Source organism: Battus philenor, unplaced genomic scaffold, assembly GCF_028537555.1.
Source record: "Battus philenor isolate CCGP_79_NKW_IND1 unplaced genomic scaffold, ilBatPhil1.0.hap1 SCAF_5, whole genome shotgun sequence".
NCBI classification, from domain to species: Eukaryota; Metazoa; Arthropoda; class Insecta; order Lepidoptera; family Papilionidae; genus Battus; species Battus philenor.
In genome coordinates, this window is record NW_027181715.1 from 299,677 (window position 1) to 315,468 (window position 15,792).

The window sequence follows — 15,792 nt, forward strand, 5'->3', positions numbered from 1 at the left end:
CGCGAGCTTCGCCCAGTTTGCGGAAACGCAGCGGAGCGCAGTGACACCGAGGCAACGCATGCGCAGGCCCGCGGCATTGAGGCTGACCTCAAAACTTATCGCAGAAGGTCAAACTGTAAAGTCATCGACCTCGCACGCCGGCCACCACGCACTCTAACACGTACGTGTGTTTTACACTTCTTAAAACATTGTCGGTATGTAATAGATCGATCGATAAAAATAAATTTGTTCTTGAACGTAGATTCAATTCCAAGAAGATGGCACCCATCCAAACGTTTATTTTTCTCGTAAGTCATTTTTCCTTTATCTCGGCGCAAAGATATCGAGTTCGAACATTATTACCATTTATTTTAATATTCAAAAATTTGATGCGTAATCTGAATCGCTGAAAACCTCTTGCAAGCGAACCATGTTGACGTTGCTCTGCGTCAGAACAAACATGACGAGGTGACCCGCTAATTAACAATATTTGTTTTTATTTCGCACTTGTTAAGCGACGAGTCAATAAGGGAATCGCCCGGTGACGTATCGCTCAACAGCACAGAGTTACAGAGAGGTTTGACTCTGCCGCAGTGGCTCCAGTGTCCGCAAACACAAACCCGGCAATGCTTACGTTGTCGCTTATTGGAGAGCGACCAAAAAACTAAATTTGAAACGGGCTATATTGTAATTAACTAGAAAGAAATAAGGCGACCAATATTATGAAGAAAATATTAATTAGGTTAGCTTAAAATGAATACGGGCGAGGTAATATAAGAGTATCAACAATAAACTTGTCCTCGTGCCTGTTTCGGTTGCAAGAAAGGATAGAGGAAACTAACATCTCCTCGCTAGTTAGCCAAGAGGAAACAATGCCAGATCTTTCTAAAATACTGTAGGAAGATAATAGGAACAGTAATAAAAAAGAATAAGACGTAAATCAATAGATGAGAGATAAATATTTTGAACAAATTCTGAAAAACCAAAATCAAAATTGTGATATAGAAATGTATAATATAATAGTAAAGGAAAATAAAATAATGGATATCAATAAAGATCAAAATGTTAAAACTTGGCATTGTTAAAGATTTTACGAAGAACAAAAGAGGAGCGGGGAAATAACAAATAATGTCTCTGCTTACAGACGGCAGAGGAACACGAAAGGTCCCCAGCTCTTCAGTAACGGACTCATTTGTATTTTTGGGCTGGTTGGTATTGGATGATGGATATGTATTAAATAATTGTGTTGGCTTCCAGATACTACTGGCTGTTCGCAGACATAAAAATATTGGTCGCCGGAAGCTCTCGAATGAAGAGGTTATCGCTGAAACTGAGGCCTTTTTGTGGCAACAGATATATCGTTCTTCAAAACTGGGACAGCATTGTTCTTGATGTCAGTTAGATTGATGAATAAAGCTAATTTTGAACCAAAAAAACGTGTTTTCTTTGTTAAACCAGAGATTATTAGCCCGTGTGTTAACTTATTGTTAATATTAGTAATCTAGAATGCGTTTTGTAGCAGTGAGTGGACGCTTGATCTTCTTTAAAGGAAGAGATCTATGTAGGCACCAAACTAGAAAGTATCTATCGACAGACATTCGTGTAAGAAAAGGACCAATATTTAGACACTTCCGCACATGCAGTGGTAGTCGTGCAATGAAATGCACCGCCCGCCAGCCCGCTGATAAATGCGTAGAGTGTTGTGTTGTGTTCACTCTGTGTTTGGCACTAATCGGTGTAACATAACTCGCGAAGATCCCGTGGAGGGGTGAAACACGTGTTGAGTAATTTGGTGGTGGCGGTTGTGTGATTCGCATTGTTCGCCGCATACGCATTTATCAGCGGGCTGGCGGGCGGTGCATTTCATTGCACGACTACCACTGCATGTGCGGAGGTGGCTAAATATTGGTCCTTTTCTTATATAGGATGGACTTCCGCGAGGTAACGCCTGATTTCATTAAAGTCATTCGTGTCTCTTAATAGATAGATACATCAGATCGAGGGTCTGCCTAATTAATACGCGGGGCTCGGGTCCCGGGCGGCGGCGGTCGCGTAGCAACGGGAAGCTGGCAGTTAGCGCGGGAATGCGGAGGCGTCCGGAGGGAGAGTTCAGCTCGACTCCGCGTTCGTATGCGAACCAACTACTGCGCGCAGCCCGCGGCCGGGTCGCGTGGGGAACAATCAAATTAACATCGCCCTATCAACGCAATGCAACGACGCGCCGATTTGCAGTTCAGCGCAGTCAGCGGTCACCGTGAACAAGCCAGGACGATTTCGGATACAAGAAGAAAGGGAAACGACACCATGAGATGCACCAAACGACGTTAATTTTACTTGCTTAGGGTTTCGACTGTCATTCATTTTATCTATTTTAAACATAGCAGATTTTTTTTAAATTGTTTCTTATAGTATTATGTTAGTTGCTTGTAGATAAGCTATATGGTTATCAAGTGAAGTAGTTTTAATATATTTGAACATTTGTGCAGACTAGCACAGATACACGTGCACCACCGCAACAAACACTGTTTATGAAAGTCCAGCCTTCTAGTAGACAACAACCACGACTTCAATAACTGCTTATAGCATAAGGAAGTTAAATCAATAATGATATAAAAGACATTCCTTTGAGATATTTATATATAAGAATCCTTCTTGAGATGTTTTACTTTTACATAAACAGTTCTAAAACTGTTGTTGCTTGCATTTAAACACTTTTTTTAACGATGATATGGTTATAACGCTGTACTAATGTTCTAGTCGATTCAGCCCATGCACGCCCACTGAAAGGCACAGGCCTCCCCCAAATATATCTATGGGGGATATACCATAATCGCTACGCTTGGCAGGGGGGTCGGCGATCGCAGTATGGTATTACGTTACGCAGAGGACGCTGCTACATATTTATAAAATTGTCATATAAGATTGTATCGCCGGGAATCCAACCCGTGACTTAGGATCGCAAGTGTCAGTTCTCTCCCGCTCTCCCGCTGGAATACCGCTGCTCGTACTAATGTAATACTTTTGTTATTTACTTTCAAATGGTATGACGTTGATCTGGCGTTTCCGCTCGTATGCCCTCGAAGACGCAAGACGGATGGCGCGGGCAATCAGAGAGCAATAAGAGGCAAGGACGGCGCGGCTGCGACCCTCTCTATAATTAGCCGGCTATTTACAGCTCCGCGCCGCGTTTATTCACTCACGTCACGTCACGTCGCGTCGCGTCACCGTCACGTCACCGTCACCTCGCCGTCACGCCGCGGTGTTTGCTCGCGACGGGCTGGCATGATGACACGCCTGCGTTTACCGTATGCTCCGTATTGTCACAACAATTGCTAAGAGCAAATACACGAGAACTTAACAAAATTAGTCATGAACGATAACCGAGATAATTGAAACTATTTTTGATCGTTCCACCATGAAGTTCAAAACAAGTATGTATATGCATTTTTAAGTTGATTGGTGACATAACACAATAAGTTCGATTTGAATCTAGTGTCTATTGTCTACTGGGCTCTTCTAGCATACTTAAGAAATACCCAAGTCATCAGTATCCATCCAATTGGATCCAAAGTGGAAGAAAACATGAAAAAATGTTTGTGTTAAGCTGTATACAATGAGATGAATTTTGTTCTAGTAAACATATGTTAACTAGATAAACAATTCATATGTTAGTGAAATTGATATATTCTCGTGCTCTCTCGTATCTTTTAAAAGACAATTTCGTTCGAAATTATTGAGTACATACAATGCAAATTAAACCATAATATAAATATATAAACAAACATAATATAAATATATAAACCATAGTCTTTAATCCCTGTTTAGTAATGTTTTTATTCTTATTTGTTTTTTCGTTGTTTGACTATAAATCATTATATGTTCTCAGTGAGATAGTTATAAGGTAACAGCTGTAACTAATTTTATATTTCTAAGCTTCTAAGTTTGTACTTTCTTACTGCTTTTTGTTACTGTCTATCTCAAATAAAGTAAATAAATAAATAATAAACGAAGAGATAACCAACTATGTTTACGTTAAATATTTCGTTCCAATTTCCACACGACGACACATCTCGACAGCCCGCCCGTCTGTCAGTCTAACAGCGCCGCGCCATTTCACCGACTGTGTATGACACGACACAATGGATAATAAAAATTATGTGTATTAAATGTTATTTAGAATGTTAATTTTACTGGCGCAATTCAATTAAATTTTAGAAGTTTTATATATAACAGTCTAGCAATGAGCGCTTGTTGATATTTACTTAGAATATACTAGTATGTAGGTCAGTAGAGTATAGTCCGTAAAATCTATATTTCGAGAAGTCTAAATAGATGTCAATATATGCATTCAAGCGCCGCAATAGCCATGTGGTCCAGCATACCAACGGTATAATTCTATCGAGATCATGAGGTACCTCGTTTCTGGCAATTTTGTTACGTATTCAGTTAGGTTGGGAATTCGCCGCGAGTCCGGAGATATGATCCCCGGCGCAGGTTGTCATTCGACTCGTGTATAGAATAGTATTTTCATGTTGTTATCGTTGTATCATTATAAGGATTCTGAGCACGCCCTGTTGCTAGAAGAGCCCATAATAAACTCATGCGAGTTTTGTGGTCTCTTTTACAAATATCCTTAATACAATGATGTTCATTCATTCATTCTCAAGTTTTATTATCATTCCGATTTATTCATTATGAACAGAAAGTGTCCGAGAGAGCCGTACCTCGCCTCTATTGGCTCACGGATAACTTCTGCTCACTACTATATATACCAGTTCGCATAGCGTTTGAGCAGGAAGAAGTGGCGGAAGAAACTCCAACACAATCATCTCCAACTTCTACCATCAAAATCATGTTGGGTACTCTGCGGTATCGCAAGTATACAACAATATTCACTGCCAATTGCTCACACATCGCATAATAAAGTGACTCGCGTACTCTCGGACGACTTCGTTTATAATCTACACCTAGATAATTTCGGCAAAGCAAACACAGGTCGTTGAGTCACCCGAGTGGCGGCCCCGAGTGGCGGCGCGCGAGGGAACGAGCCAGCACACGCTCCGGTACAACGACCCCGCACTATCCGCACACTATTTCAACATTGAAGCCACAATATCCAAAATATTTAGGGTCGAGGGTCCTATCCGCAAAGACTGAGGTTGAGAATCGATGTTCCAGTACTAACAGCGATGCTAATAGATGAAACATAGTCGTAAAGAGCCGCCGAAGCTATCTCCAACAGCCATGTGGCATTTTAGAATTTTCTACCTCTGCGATGAAATTATAAAAATTTCAGGATTTACTACTGGTATACATAATAGCTCCGATACGATAATAATTTTCGTGAATTAGCGTTGATAATTAGGTCGATTAAATATATTCCACTCCACTCTCTTTGTCTTAGCAATAGTTGTGTATCTAGGTACCCTGTAGTTTAGTTTAAACAAAATTATTACAACGATATGGTAATGTAAAACATGTTTAATTATTAAATAGGTCCTATAATTGATAAAGTGACAGTTATAAAAGTAGTATTATGTAAGAAATTAAAAAAGTTTTCAATAAATCAACGTCGTTGTAATTGCAATTCAAAAATTATGCTGGGAGTTTTCGATTTTCATCTCCTGCAGCCGTAAAAATGTACCCTGTTCCGTGGAAAGTAGCGCGTAACATCTACCGCATACTATAAGAGTGTTCATAAAGAACTGTTCATTACCACGATAGATTTAGAGTGTCCAAGGATATGATCGACGAAGTATAATACTTATTTATGACTGTCAAGTGCAAGAGGGCGATGTCTAGAGTGCCTCCCCCCTTTTATGAGTTTAGTTTACTCCGATTATTAGCGTTTGTATGGTGTCACCATGACAACGAGCACATAGGGGCACCCCGCCGGCCCACCTGATTGAGTCACTTCTCCGGTAAAACCCCGACGTAAGGAGCGAGTTGTGTTGACTCGATGTCGAATAATGACTTTATTTATATTTAATTACATCCAACAACCCGATTTCTTACGACGAAATGGTGATATATTGTTACCCCAGTTTATTTTTAAGAAGTGTAAAGTTAAAGAAATATACTCAAAATGTCAAACAAGATATTGAGGATCAAATCAAAGTGGAAGAAATGGAACTAACCTGCTAGAATGATTCTGGAAATTGCCGCCGTCGAGCAGGCGCACCTTTGCGAACAGCACGGCGGATACGAAGGGCACCTCCGTCAGCTCCTCGAGGCAGCACTGGACCCCAAACTTGTATCGCTTCTTCTTCGTCATGAACGCCATGACGCCGCACACATCGGGTCCGAAGCAGCCGGCCCGCACGGGCGCGCGCCGGTCTGAACCGGTGCGATGCGGATAGAAGCGTACACGACCGGATCGAGCCGGTTCAACGAACGCACCAACACTAACACAAGCACTAGCACTTCACTTTACATGTATGTCGCGACAACGCACTTGTAAATGAACGTCACGGCGGAGATCGAGCGCTCAGCTCGGTGTAGGGGTGACTGCGTCTACGGCACGGCCAGGACTCGGCCGGCTCTCGCAAGGCGGCATGGCTGGCGACGGAGTCACTCTGTAACAATAATGTTCAATTATAACACTTTTATAAGCATAGTATCGATGACTGCGCGCACTGCTTCGTTTACAATGCTAATTTATGTTATATCTTATCTTGAAGAATTATTTGAGCGTTCAACAAAAACAACGAATGTAGGCTGGTTCTGATAATCGTTAAAAGTTAAAATTCATGAAAATTGACATGTGATGCAATAGAATAGTTGTTAGTGATTGACAGATAGTTGACAATAGTCGTCCATGCACGTCATATCTAGCTTAGGCAATCCACTCCACAGGGATAGTACTGATTGAATAAAACTGACTGTTGCAATCTAAACTGGTTAGACATATGAATACGCATGTCCCCAAACGCAGCGAGTCTGATGACCTCTAGTAATCTCAAGTGTCTATGGCGCAAATTATAAAACAACATACACAAATATTCCGGTAAGAGCGCAAGTGATTTTAGTAAAACATTTATGAATTTCAATTTAACCTTAGTAACGAAACCTTACAGTAATTTGAACAAACATATTGACATTGGGACGGTTTGCAGAAGCCGACGTAATGCCCAAATAGTAGCTTCTAACAACCTTTAGTCATTCAATAGAAACAAAATTTCTGTAGAAACTAGAACATATAAAAATTCATACATACAGACGACTTTGAATTTCATGGTTTATTAACTTTTACGAGTTTAATTTATATCTTACAATACAAATTATTAAGGCTAAACAACGACCAACGCCAATTAAAAATGAAAATGTAATTTGGGTTAATGCGTTTAGAATAGCAGCGACAAGAAAACGCGTCTGCGATCTGGCGCGGTCGGCCACCGACTGAGTAATTGTCACCGACAATTGCGGATTACCGACCTATAAAGCGACATAGCAAACAGCCATTAAACACTCTTAGAGATTATGGCAAGGGCAATTAATTCGGTATTGTTGAACTGTTTTTATGAGACGACTAAAGGACGGATAAATCTTCAAGTGCCATTAATAGCGATTATGAATCGAGGGTAGATGAGCTAATGACTCGGTACTTCGGAACTTTATTGCCGTCTGCGCAATTATTTCAACGAGACGGTACAATTTTTTTGACCCGTCTAATACTGTTTCTCTAGTGGTATTTACATTTGCGACCCAAAACCTTTTTTAAGTTGGGACAGCTCGAGGGCTCCCTGAGAAGGAGGTAAGACGTGAGTTGATTATTGAAAACGCAAAATTAAAAAAAAAACAAGTGATACTTCAGTCGTATCTTATTCGTGCTGTTTGAATGAAAATGGGACCCACGGATCGGCGAATAGAAGTCGGGTTCGGAGTTGCCGAGTATCGGTTGCACTGGCGGCAACCCGCATTGGATCTTCTTGGAGGATTATAGACACATTACTTTACCATGACTCTGAGAAGACCAGTCAAGTGTATGAAAAAGGATCACGAAGACGCAGCCGAAGACAGGCATTGATGACGTAACGTATTGCGCGTAATTTTTCAATAGGATCACGGTCCTTGGTTTGACGCAGGAAGAATAGGACGTTCATATTCTAACTGTATCAACATTAGTAAGCTGATAATAGGCTTTATTATCTCATAAACATATTACCTTATCGTAAAGTTGTTCAATTTCGCAAATAAAAGTCGTCGCTCATAAATTGTGTTGGAACAAGAAATACTTCTGGAGCAAAGAGAAGAGATAAGAACACCAGGCCCAACCAGGGCATCCTAGGGCCGCGTCATCAGCGGCAATAAAGCAGACAAGAACTGTGTTTATACCGACTGTGTTTATGCTTCGGGGCTGGCGGTTCGCCAGGCGAATGGCCGAGCAAGTAGCTCGGCAGTTCCCGAAGTTGTTTAGAGTTGCTACTTCAACGATATGCCTCGTAAATTTAAACAGTAAATATTCTGAAGCTCCAGCGCTTCGCGCCGCTTTAAAATTCAAATTTTATTTATGGTACCACCGCCTGCCGTGCGGAAACACTGCACATTGGGGCCGCGGCTCGATAAAGATACATCATTGAATTTCATTTAAATTTTTATGTGATCTTAACCAGGGGTGTCAAATTAAAAAGATAATTTGGGCCAAATAAACTATGCATAACTGAGGGCCGCAAAAAATCAATATTAATAGAAAGAAATATTTTTATTTCGACCAGTGCATTGTAATGGACATATATAAAGTTAAATTATTATCGTCCTGATACTTGACATCTTTTCTCTGATACTAACTTTCCATATTTGGAAATAATCACATTGAATGAAATATTTATTTCATATACTGGTTTCGTTTCTATTTTACATTTCTTTTAAACTTTTACATTGCGTCGGATACATGGGCTGGGTTGTAAAAATGTTCATGTCTGATGCTTTCAACCATTTCTATAGAAAATGTACGAGGGAGGCTTACGTCCAACGGAGGGCGTGTTACAGCTGAAATAATGAATTTCTTCATGAGTTGACTGGCGTAGCGCTCCTCTAAGCAGAGCTCTAGTATTTATTGGAATCAGGCGTGACCTCGCGGAAGTTCATCCTAAGTAAGAAAAGGACCAATATTTAGCTATTGCTAAACACAGAGTCCTCAGAGTTACTCTGTGTTTGGCACTAATCGGTGTAACATAACTCCTGAAGATGCCCCGTGGAGGGGTGAAAAACGTGTTGAGTGATTTGGCGGTGGCGGTTGTGTGATTCGCATTGTTGTCGCATACGCATTTATCAGGGGGTCGGCGGGCGGTGTATTTCTTTGCACGACTACCACTGCATGTGCGGAAGTAGCTATATATTGGTCCTTTTCTTACTTAGGGGTCTAGTATTTATCACTTTTCTGAAGGACAATATTTTTTTTAAAATTAATTAAACTGAATCGTCAATGACATTTAAAAATTATTGTCTAAAATGTAATATGTAGGAAATTATAAAAGCGGTTTGGTGGTACTTCCGAAAATAGCTTGGACCTTATCTTGTTGGCATCAATTTCTTAGGCCTTTGCAGAGCGCACTAGTTAATTTGTTTGTATTTAATGTTTAATGGAATCAGGCGTTACCTCGCGGAAGTCCATCCTAAGTAAGAAAAGGACCAATATTTAGTCACTTCCGCACATAGTCGTGCAATAAAATGCACCGCCCGCCAGCCCGCTGACAAATGCGTATGCGGCAAACAATGCGAATCACACAACCGCCACCGCCAAATTACTCAACACGTGTTTCACTTCTCCACGAGGCATCTTCAGGAGTTATGTTACACCGATTAGTGCCAAACACAGAGTGAGCGACGAACTGAGCTCAAGCTCAAGCTGCGGAAGTGGCTAAATATTGGTCCTTTTCGTACTCAATTTGTTTGAACTCTATCAAGTACTACCTCGGGTTATATTTTGTCTTCTGCGACGCGTGTAAAGGTAACAAGTTAAACGAATGTATTTTTCAGAGGCTTTAGTCGCCGGCGGCCAAACCTCGCGGCAAACAGATTCAAATATAACTAACAGGTCAATTTAACGTTTCCATCTGCCGGCAGCGCGCGTTCGGGAATGTTACACAGCTAATGCTATTCACGAATATTTATTTATCGGATGTATTATCGTCCAGTGTTATACATACATTAGAGCAGCTCGCTAACGCGGGAGAGTTTAACAACAACAAAACATATCAGCTTTTGCGAATAACATGTTATTCATGCGCTTTGTTTATAAGAATTAAGTAAAGAGAGAATCAATTGTGCATTTCTTGGCGTTGTGTTAGTGAACCTGTTGGCGAAGTATGCCGTGAAGAGGGAGAGAGAGAGAGAACAACAGCTGCAGAAGTCTACCTTATTTGCCGCCGGAGGTCTGTACATGGCAGGAGGTTTTATTATCACATCGGAAAACCCCTTTATTTATTTGAAAAGGAATATCTATGATCTTTATTTATTGTAAACTAAGCAACGTGATTATAAATTAGGCATATATTTTACACTCGTCTGCAATAGTAAATCGCAATCAATTACATTTAAATCTATTCCTTCGGCATAGATTTAAACGTAAAATTGAACTATCATTACTAATCATATTATAGCATTCAAGAGTTTTTAGTTAATCGAAATGTGTGAAACTTAGTTTGTTGACTAATTCACACAATAATTTTTAAAATAAGATTTAAAAGAACAACAGTTGAATTTCTAGTCGGCTCTTCCCAACAGATCTGTGTTCCGAGCCGATGGTAGCTTAATGTTTTTAATGTTAAAAATAATCCATGATTCTTTTAATATATTGATATTTTGAATTATTTTCACCTTTTATATTCTATTCCTTGTAATAGGTACTAGGAACATCGTAAGAGGTTACACCATGCCCTTTACCAGCTTCCGTAACACAGCCTGGACGTCAGATTTGTAATGATCATGTTATTGTAATTTAAACAGACCGAACAATACAAAGTTAAACCATCAATAATGAACACAATACATTTTGTGATTCGTAACAAAAAAGTTAAATTAGTCTATTAATCTCCGATTAGTCCCGGCCGGGCGGCGTGAAGCGCTGATCAGTAACCGCTGCGGCGCGAACAATTGCAGCCGATCGGCTGTCAAATAAGTTCCGTAGTCTGCCGTCGTATCGTTCGCTAACAAAGACTCGCCTAGCAACACTTTTACTGTTTTCAGTGTCGCGAACTTCATAGACCCAGTAATGTCTCTATTCTTCAGGAGCTAAACAACAAGCAACGCAACAATCGGTCATTTTAAAATTTAAAACACACGTGACAATAGTGTCATCAACGGGTTGGAAGCACGCGCCCGGTATGAATTAGTAGATGCAACATTTGTTTTAAAATATTGTATCCCTGGGCATGGATATTACTTACTTGTTTCTCGTAATCATTGTGACAACTTCTATATTTACGTTTACGTTTAAACGTGTGCAGCTGGCGCGGAAAGAGCGGGATATAAGTTTCGGTTGCAAGAAAGCACAGAGGAGGAAACCATCGCCTCACTGGTGAGCAATAAGGAAAGTCGCCAGACCTCCCTAGACTTCTGTAGGAAAGTCACAAGACTTTCTATAAGAGCCAACAAATAAAAGCAATAATTTAAATAAAACAAAGAAAGGTCATTTAAAAGGTCTACTAAAAATAAACTGTGTTATAGATAATAAGAAAATAACAATAACAATAATGTCAAACCCAGGTAAATAAATGGATAAAACAAAAATAAACAAAAATGTAAATATAGGATCCTACATGGAAGGCGATGGAAATGAGACGACGATCAAAAGGAAAGGTAAGAAATGGAATGCAAGATATTGTGGAGGGAAAAGAGAGAAATAAATGAAAGATATTATGAAGGATGACAGAGGAGCGTGATAATTATAATATTTAGTGAAAATTATTTATCGTATAAATAGTACCTTTTTTACCACGGTAGGCGACAACGAGAGATTCCTAAATCCGGAGACATATACAAAAACGTATACAACAATATTGACGTCATCTTTTTAGGTATTATTTGTACAACAAATTATAAAACTGAATTTTAATTGAACGCTGTAGGCTTTTTTTAAATATAATGCGAAAATTATTGTACATGTCCAGTTTGAGTATCTGATCAAAAGCCATTTTTCCTTTTGAAATATATAGGATGAATCTGAATGATCCTTTTGAATTTGCATTAGATGTAAAAGCGTTCTTAGATGTTCCCTTAGACGATACATGGAACATCATACAACTTCGATGGAGGAACCATTGTAGTTCCTCCATTGAACTCTCGGTATAATGGATTGGGACAGCGTTTGCCGGGAGCAAGACAAAGGCAGCGGATTGTGGTTAAATTAAAACGACAGGCAGAGCAACGAGTTGGACCGCGAGAGCGACGGCGGCCCGCCGACAAAAAAGTGAACCGTTTTCACTCAGCGCTAATGCGATATCGAGACTGAACAGCAAGCGTTGCGGGCGGCTGTGTGTCGCGTTGTCGACAGTTCAATTACAATCGAGCCCCATGAAAAACAATTACACACGAAATGGAATAACGACGCGAGGCTTTATAAATATACGAACGCAAAGTTCTACAGGCCTAGTATCTTGGACAACGTTATATGTATGATTCGTAACCATTGAAATCTCTAAGCGGTCCAAAATTGAGCTTCCAGCACAGCTTTCTGTGTGTATCGACGTAGCAAAATAGGATTCACTATTGTCATCCTCACTAAATTTACTTTAATGAGCAATGAAAAACATCTATGATAGCGCTCGCGAACTCTAAATCTGATCTGTGTGAAAAACTGGTGGAAATGAAACTTATATAGCCAAACACTTGCCCACTGCAAGTACACTGCAAGTCACAGGCTTTCCAAAACATGAGTACGGAGAGCAATTCTTCCACTGGCCGTATCCAGCGACTTTCCGAGACCGTGCCCATGTCTATGTCCGCCAAGTATAAATCTTAAGCGTACATAAAAATCTAAAGTTATAATAAAGTTGCGACTCTCGCGCAGACGGTGACGCAATAAGCGAATGTGTTTCTGTTTAAATATCGCAACGAGTAATGGCGGCCGCGTACCGTGCGCCGCTGATCGATCCGACGCGCTCTTACACGCTCCGGCGGCGTCACGCTGCCTCACGCTGCCTCACCCTGCGTCACGCCGACGCGGACGCCGTGCGAGGGTGTTACAACAAACCTTTGGCCACCACAATCTATACATCTATATGTTTAATCGTTTTACTGTTAAGGAATTCCTGCAAGAACACACGAAAACCGCGGGACATATTGAAACATACTAGATTGTGTCAAATAAAATATACACATACATACAAAACAAAGGCACCGAAACTGCGTCACTGTTTTAGAGATAAAATAACGCTACACTTTTGCGCCGCATAACATTCAACCGGTTATTCAAACAATTTTTTAAGTAACGCGTGGCAATTAATTGCTCTCCGTATCATAAACTAGTGTACGTTTTACTACATTTGTGAAAAGAATATTTGGATAAATTGTGTGTTCCTCTTTTACCAGGAAGTTCATCACGATCATCATTTCAGCCGTAAGACGTTCACTGATTGAGGTCCATGATATTTTCAATAGGTTCGATTAAAAGGGACCTGAATCCAGCATCTTCTGTCGACCTCAACAAGGTCGTATGTTCACTTTGCGAGTTGACATTCCCCGCCGCGCGGGTTAGTAGATTTGACCAAGTTAAGAGATATCAATATAAACAGAAGCTTAAATTAACACTAGTTATAAAAATAGGCTTTTCTGCTATTATTCACTAGACGCACACAAGAGATCGCTATAACTGAGTCAAAATAGAAAACAAACTGAATTTATGAATGACTACTTTACCACTAAACATTTAATAAATAACACCGCTCCTTGGCTTTAAGCACTAAAACATTTAATATAGCCACTAAATAAATCGCCGCGTGAATTATTCAGCGACGCATTACGAGTCACGTTAGACTGACACCTCGGGATACTCCTTTATCATCGCTGTACCAGCTGGTCACACCGCCCTGTGTCATGGCAAAAACATCCTCTATTCCACCAAATAAAGGGCGTGCGGACAACGGGATTCGACGACAAGCCGAAATATAGCTCAGACATATCATGCGCATACGTGTTTCTCTATTTTAAATAAAATACAGTTATGCGAAATAAACGTTATGGTTGTTCCATATGGAACACTTACAAAACAATTGTATTTTTTAAAATGTGCTATTTATACATCTGCGGGTATAATATTATGAAAAGATATAGATAGTCGCGTGGCGCATCAGTTATAGTTCTGTTGCACTTCAGCCGTTTGCTCGAAGTCCGTCGTCTGTCAACAAGCAAGAGGCCGAAAAATACGAAGGTTCAAGTGGCAGCTGTACTTATTTATTTATCATAAACAATCTTTGTGCTCTTCATAAAAAAAATGCACAAAAATGAAACGTAAAAGAACCGTTAGTCGTGGAGTGTTCTCTAGCAGAAATAGTTTAAAATATTTCCTGTACGGAAAATATTTGATTTTTTCCTTTAATAACTTACCCAAGCTTTTCCCGCAGTTAATTCCCAGAATACATGTCTGCATTAATTTTCCTTGATATTTAATCTTACTCATAAATATTTATAGGTAGCAGGTAGGGTATTTGTATAGAGGTGAGGACAACGTACATATACAGTTGGATAGGAAAACTCGACTGCGTAGATATCCGTTCATCAATAACTTAATACGCACTATACCTTCTATTACAAGTTACTAGCTTCGTGCGCTACTGCCTGAATACATTAGTACCATAGTTACCGAACTGAATCCTTTAGTTAGGAACGACTCTATTACTAAGCGATTGTGACTCGGCTAATGCAAATAGTAACATTTTAATTAATGCTAAGCAATGCACAAATACCCTTAAGTAACTAACTATTACTTTTTAAAATCCGAGGAAAAATCTTATATGGGGCAAACAAAAATATAAAATAGAATTCTATCATTAAGATAAGTTTGACGGCAGTGTTGGGCGCTTTTATAACAAGTATTTACTTTATAATATTCAGGCATATTTATCTCAACTGCTAAAAGTTTCAGAATAAAAAGGAAACGTACATACTTTTGGATATAATTTTCTTTAAATTGATTCAAACGTTCCGCTGGTTACATTAGTAATAATTGAGATTACCTCTGTGATTACTGTTTAGTCGGCTGCAACAACTGCGCGCACGCAAATGTAGGTTAGTTACGGAAACGGGCGTGTTTATGAGCGAGGCGCGTGCGCGGAGGGCGCCTGCGTATTTATAGAGTCCCGCGAACTCGCTCCGGCCGTTAAAGAGGATCGTAGACCTCGAGTTATGGATCTCCGCTGCCCACAGTCGATCATCGAGACACGATAATTGCTATTCCACACATAGCGTGGGACGTTGCGCTCTGTCCTTTGGATCCAAAGACAATTGACACTATATAGAAGTTTACAAACTTTTTCTCTTTTAATTTCAAAATTTAGACCCGCTCTGCAGCAAACATTTTTGTAAACACCCATTGTCACGCCAATAAAACAAGACGACAATCGGCATATGCAGATTTCGCAAGCATCAGGGCAGGGGCGGGGGGGGGGGGGGGGCAGGGAGCTCAAGGCGCTCAGCTTTACCTCTTTTAAGGCAGCAAAGCTAGGAACCCTTGGCTCGGGTCGCTACATGCTACAATTTCACCGGATTGGGGGGCAGTAGATTATTGCAACAAACACTAAATAGACAAATATTGCGATTACGGAAGTTCCCTGGGATACGATCGATCGTTCAAACATTATACGTACATCGGTAAAA

The 15,792-nt window shown here is 40.1% G+C and overlaps 1 protein-coding gene across 3 annotated transcripts in view; it reads right to left on the bottom strand.

The window, feature by feature from the left end:
- Nucleotides 1-15,792, bottom strand: part of LOC137929571 (uncharacterized) — a 94,284-nt gene that overhangs the window by 38,669 nt on the left and 39,823 nt on the right. For all 3 annotated transcript variants that reach the window (XM_068772584.1, XM_068772585.1, XM_068772583.1), the window contains exon 2: nucleotides 6,117-6,554. In XM_068772584.1, coding sequence (XP_068628685.1) covers nucleotides 6,117-6,262 — 146 coding nt within the window. In that variant the 5' untranslated portion in view covers nucleotides 6,263-6,554. The remainder of the gene's footprint in view (nucleotides 1-6,116; nucleotides 6,555-15,792) is intronic.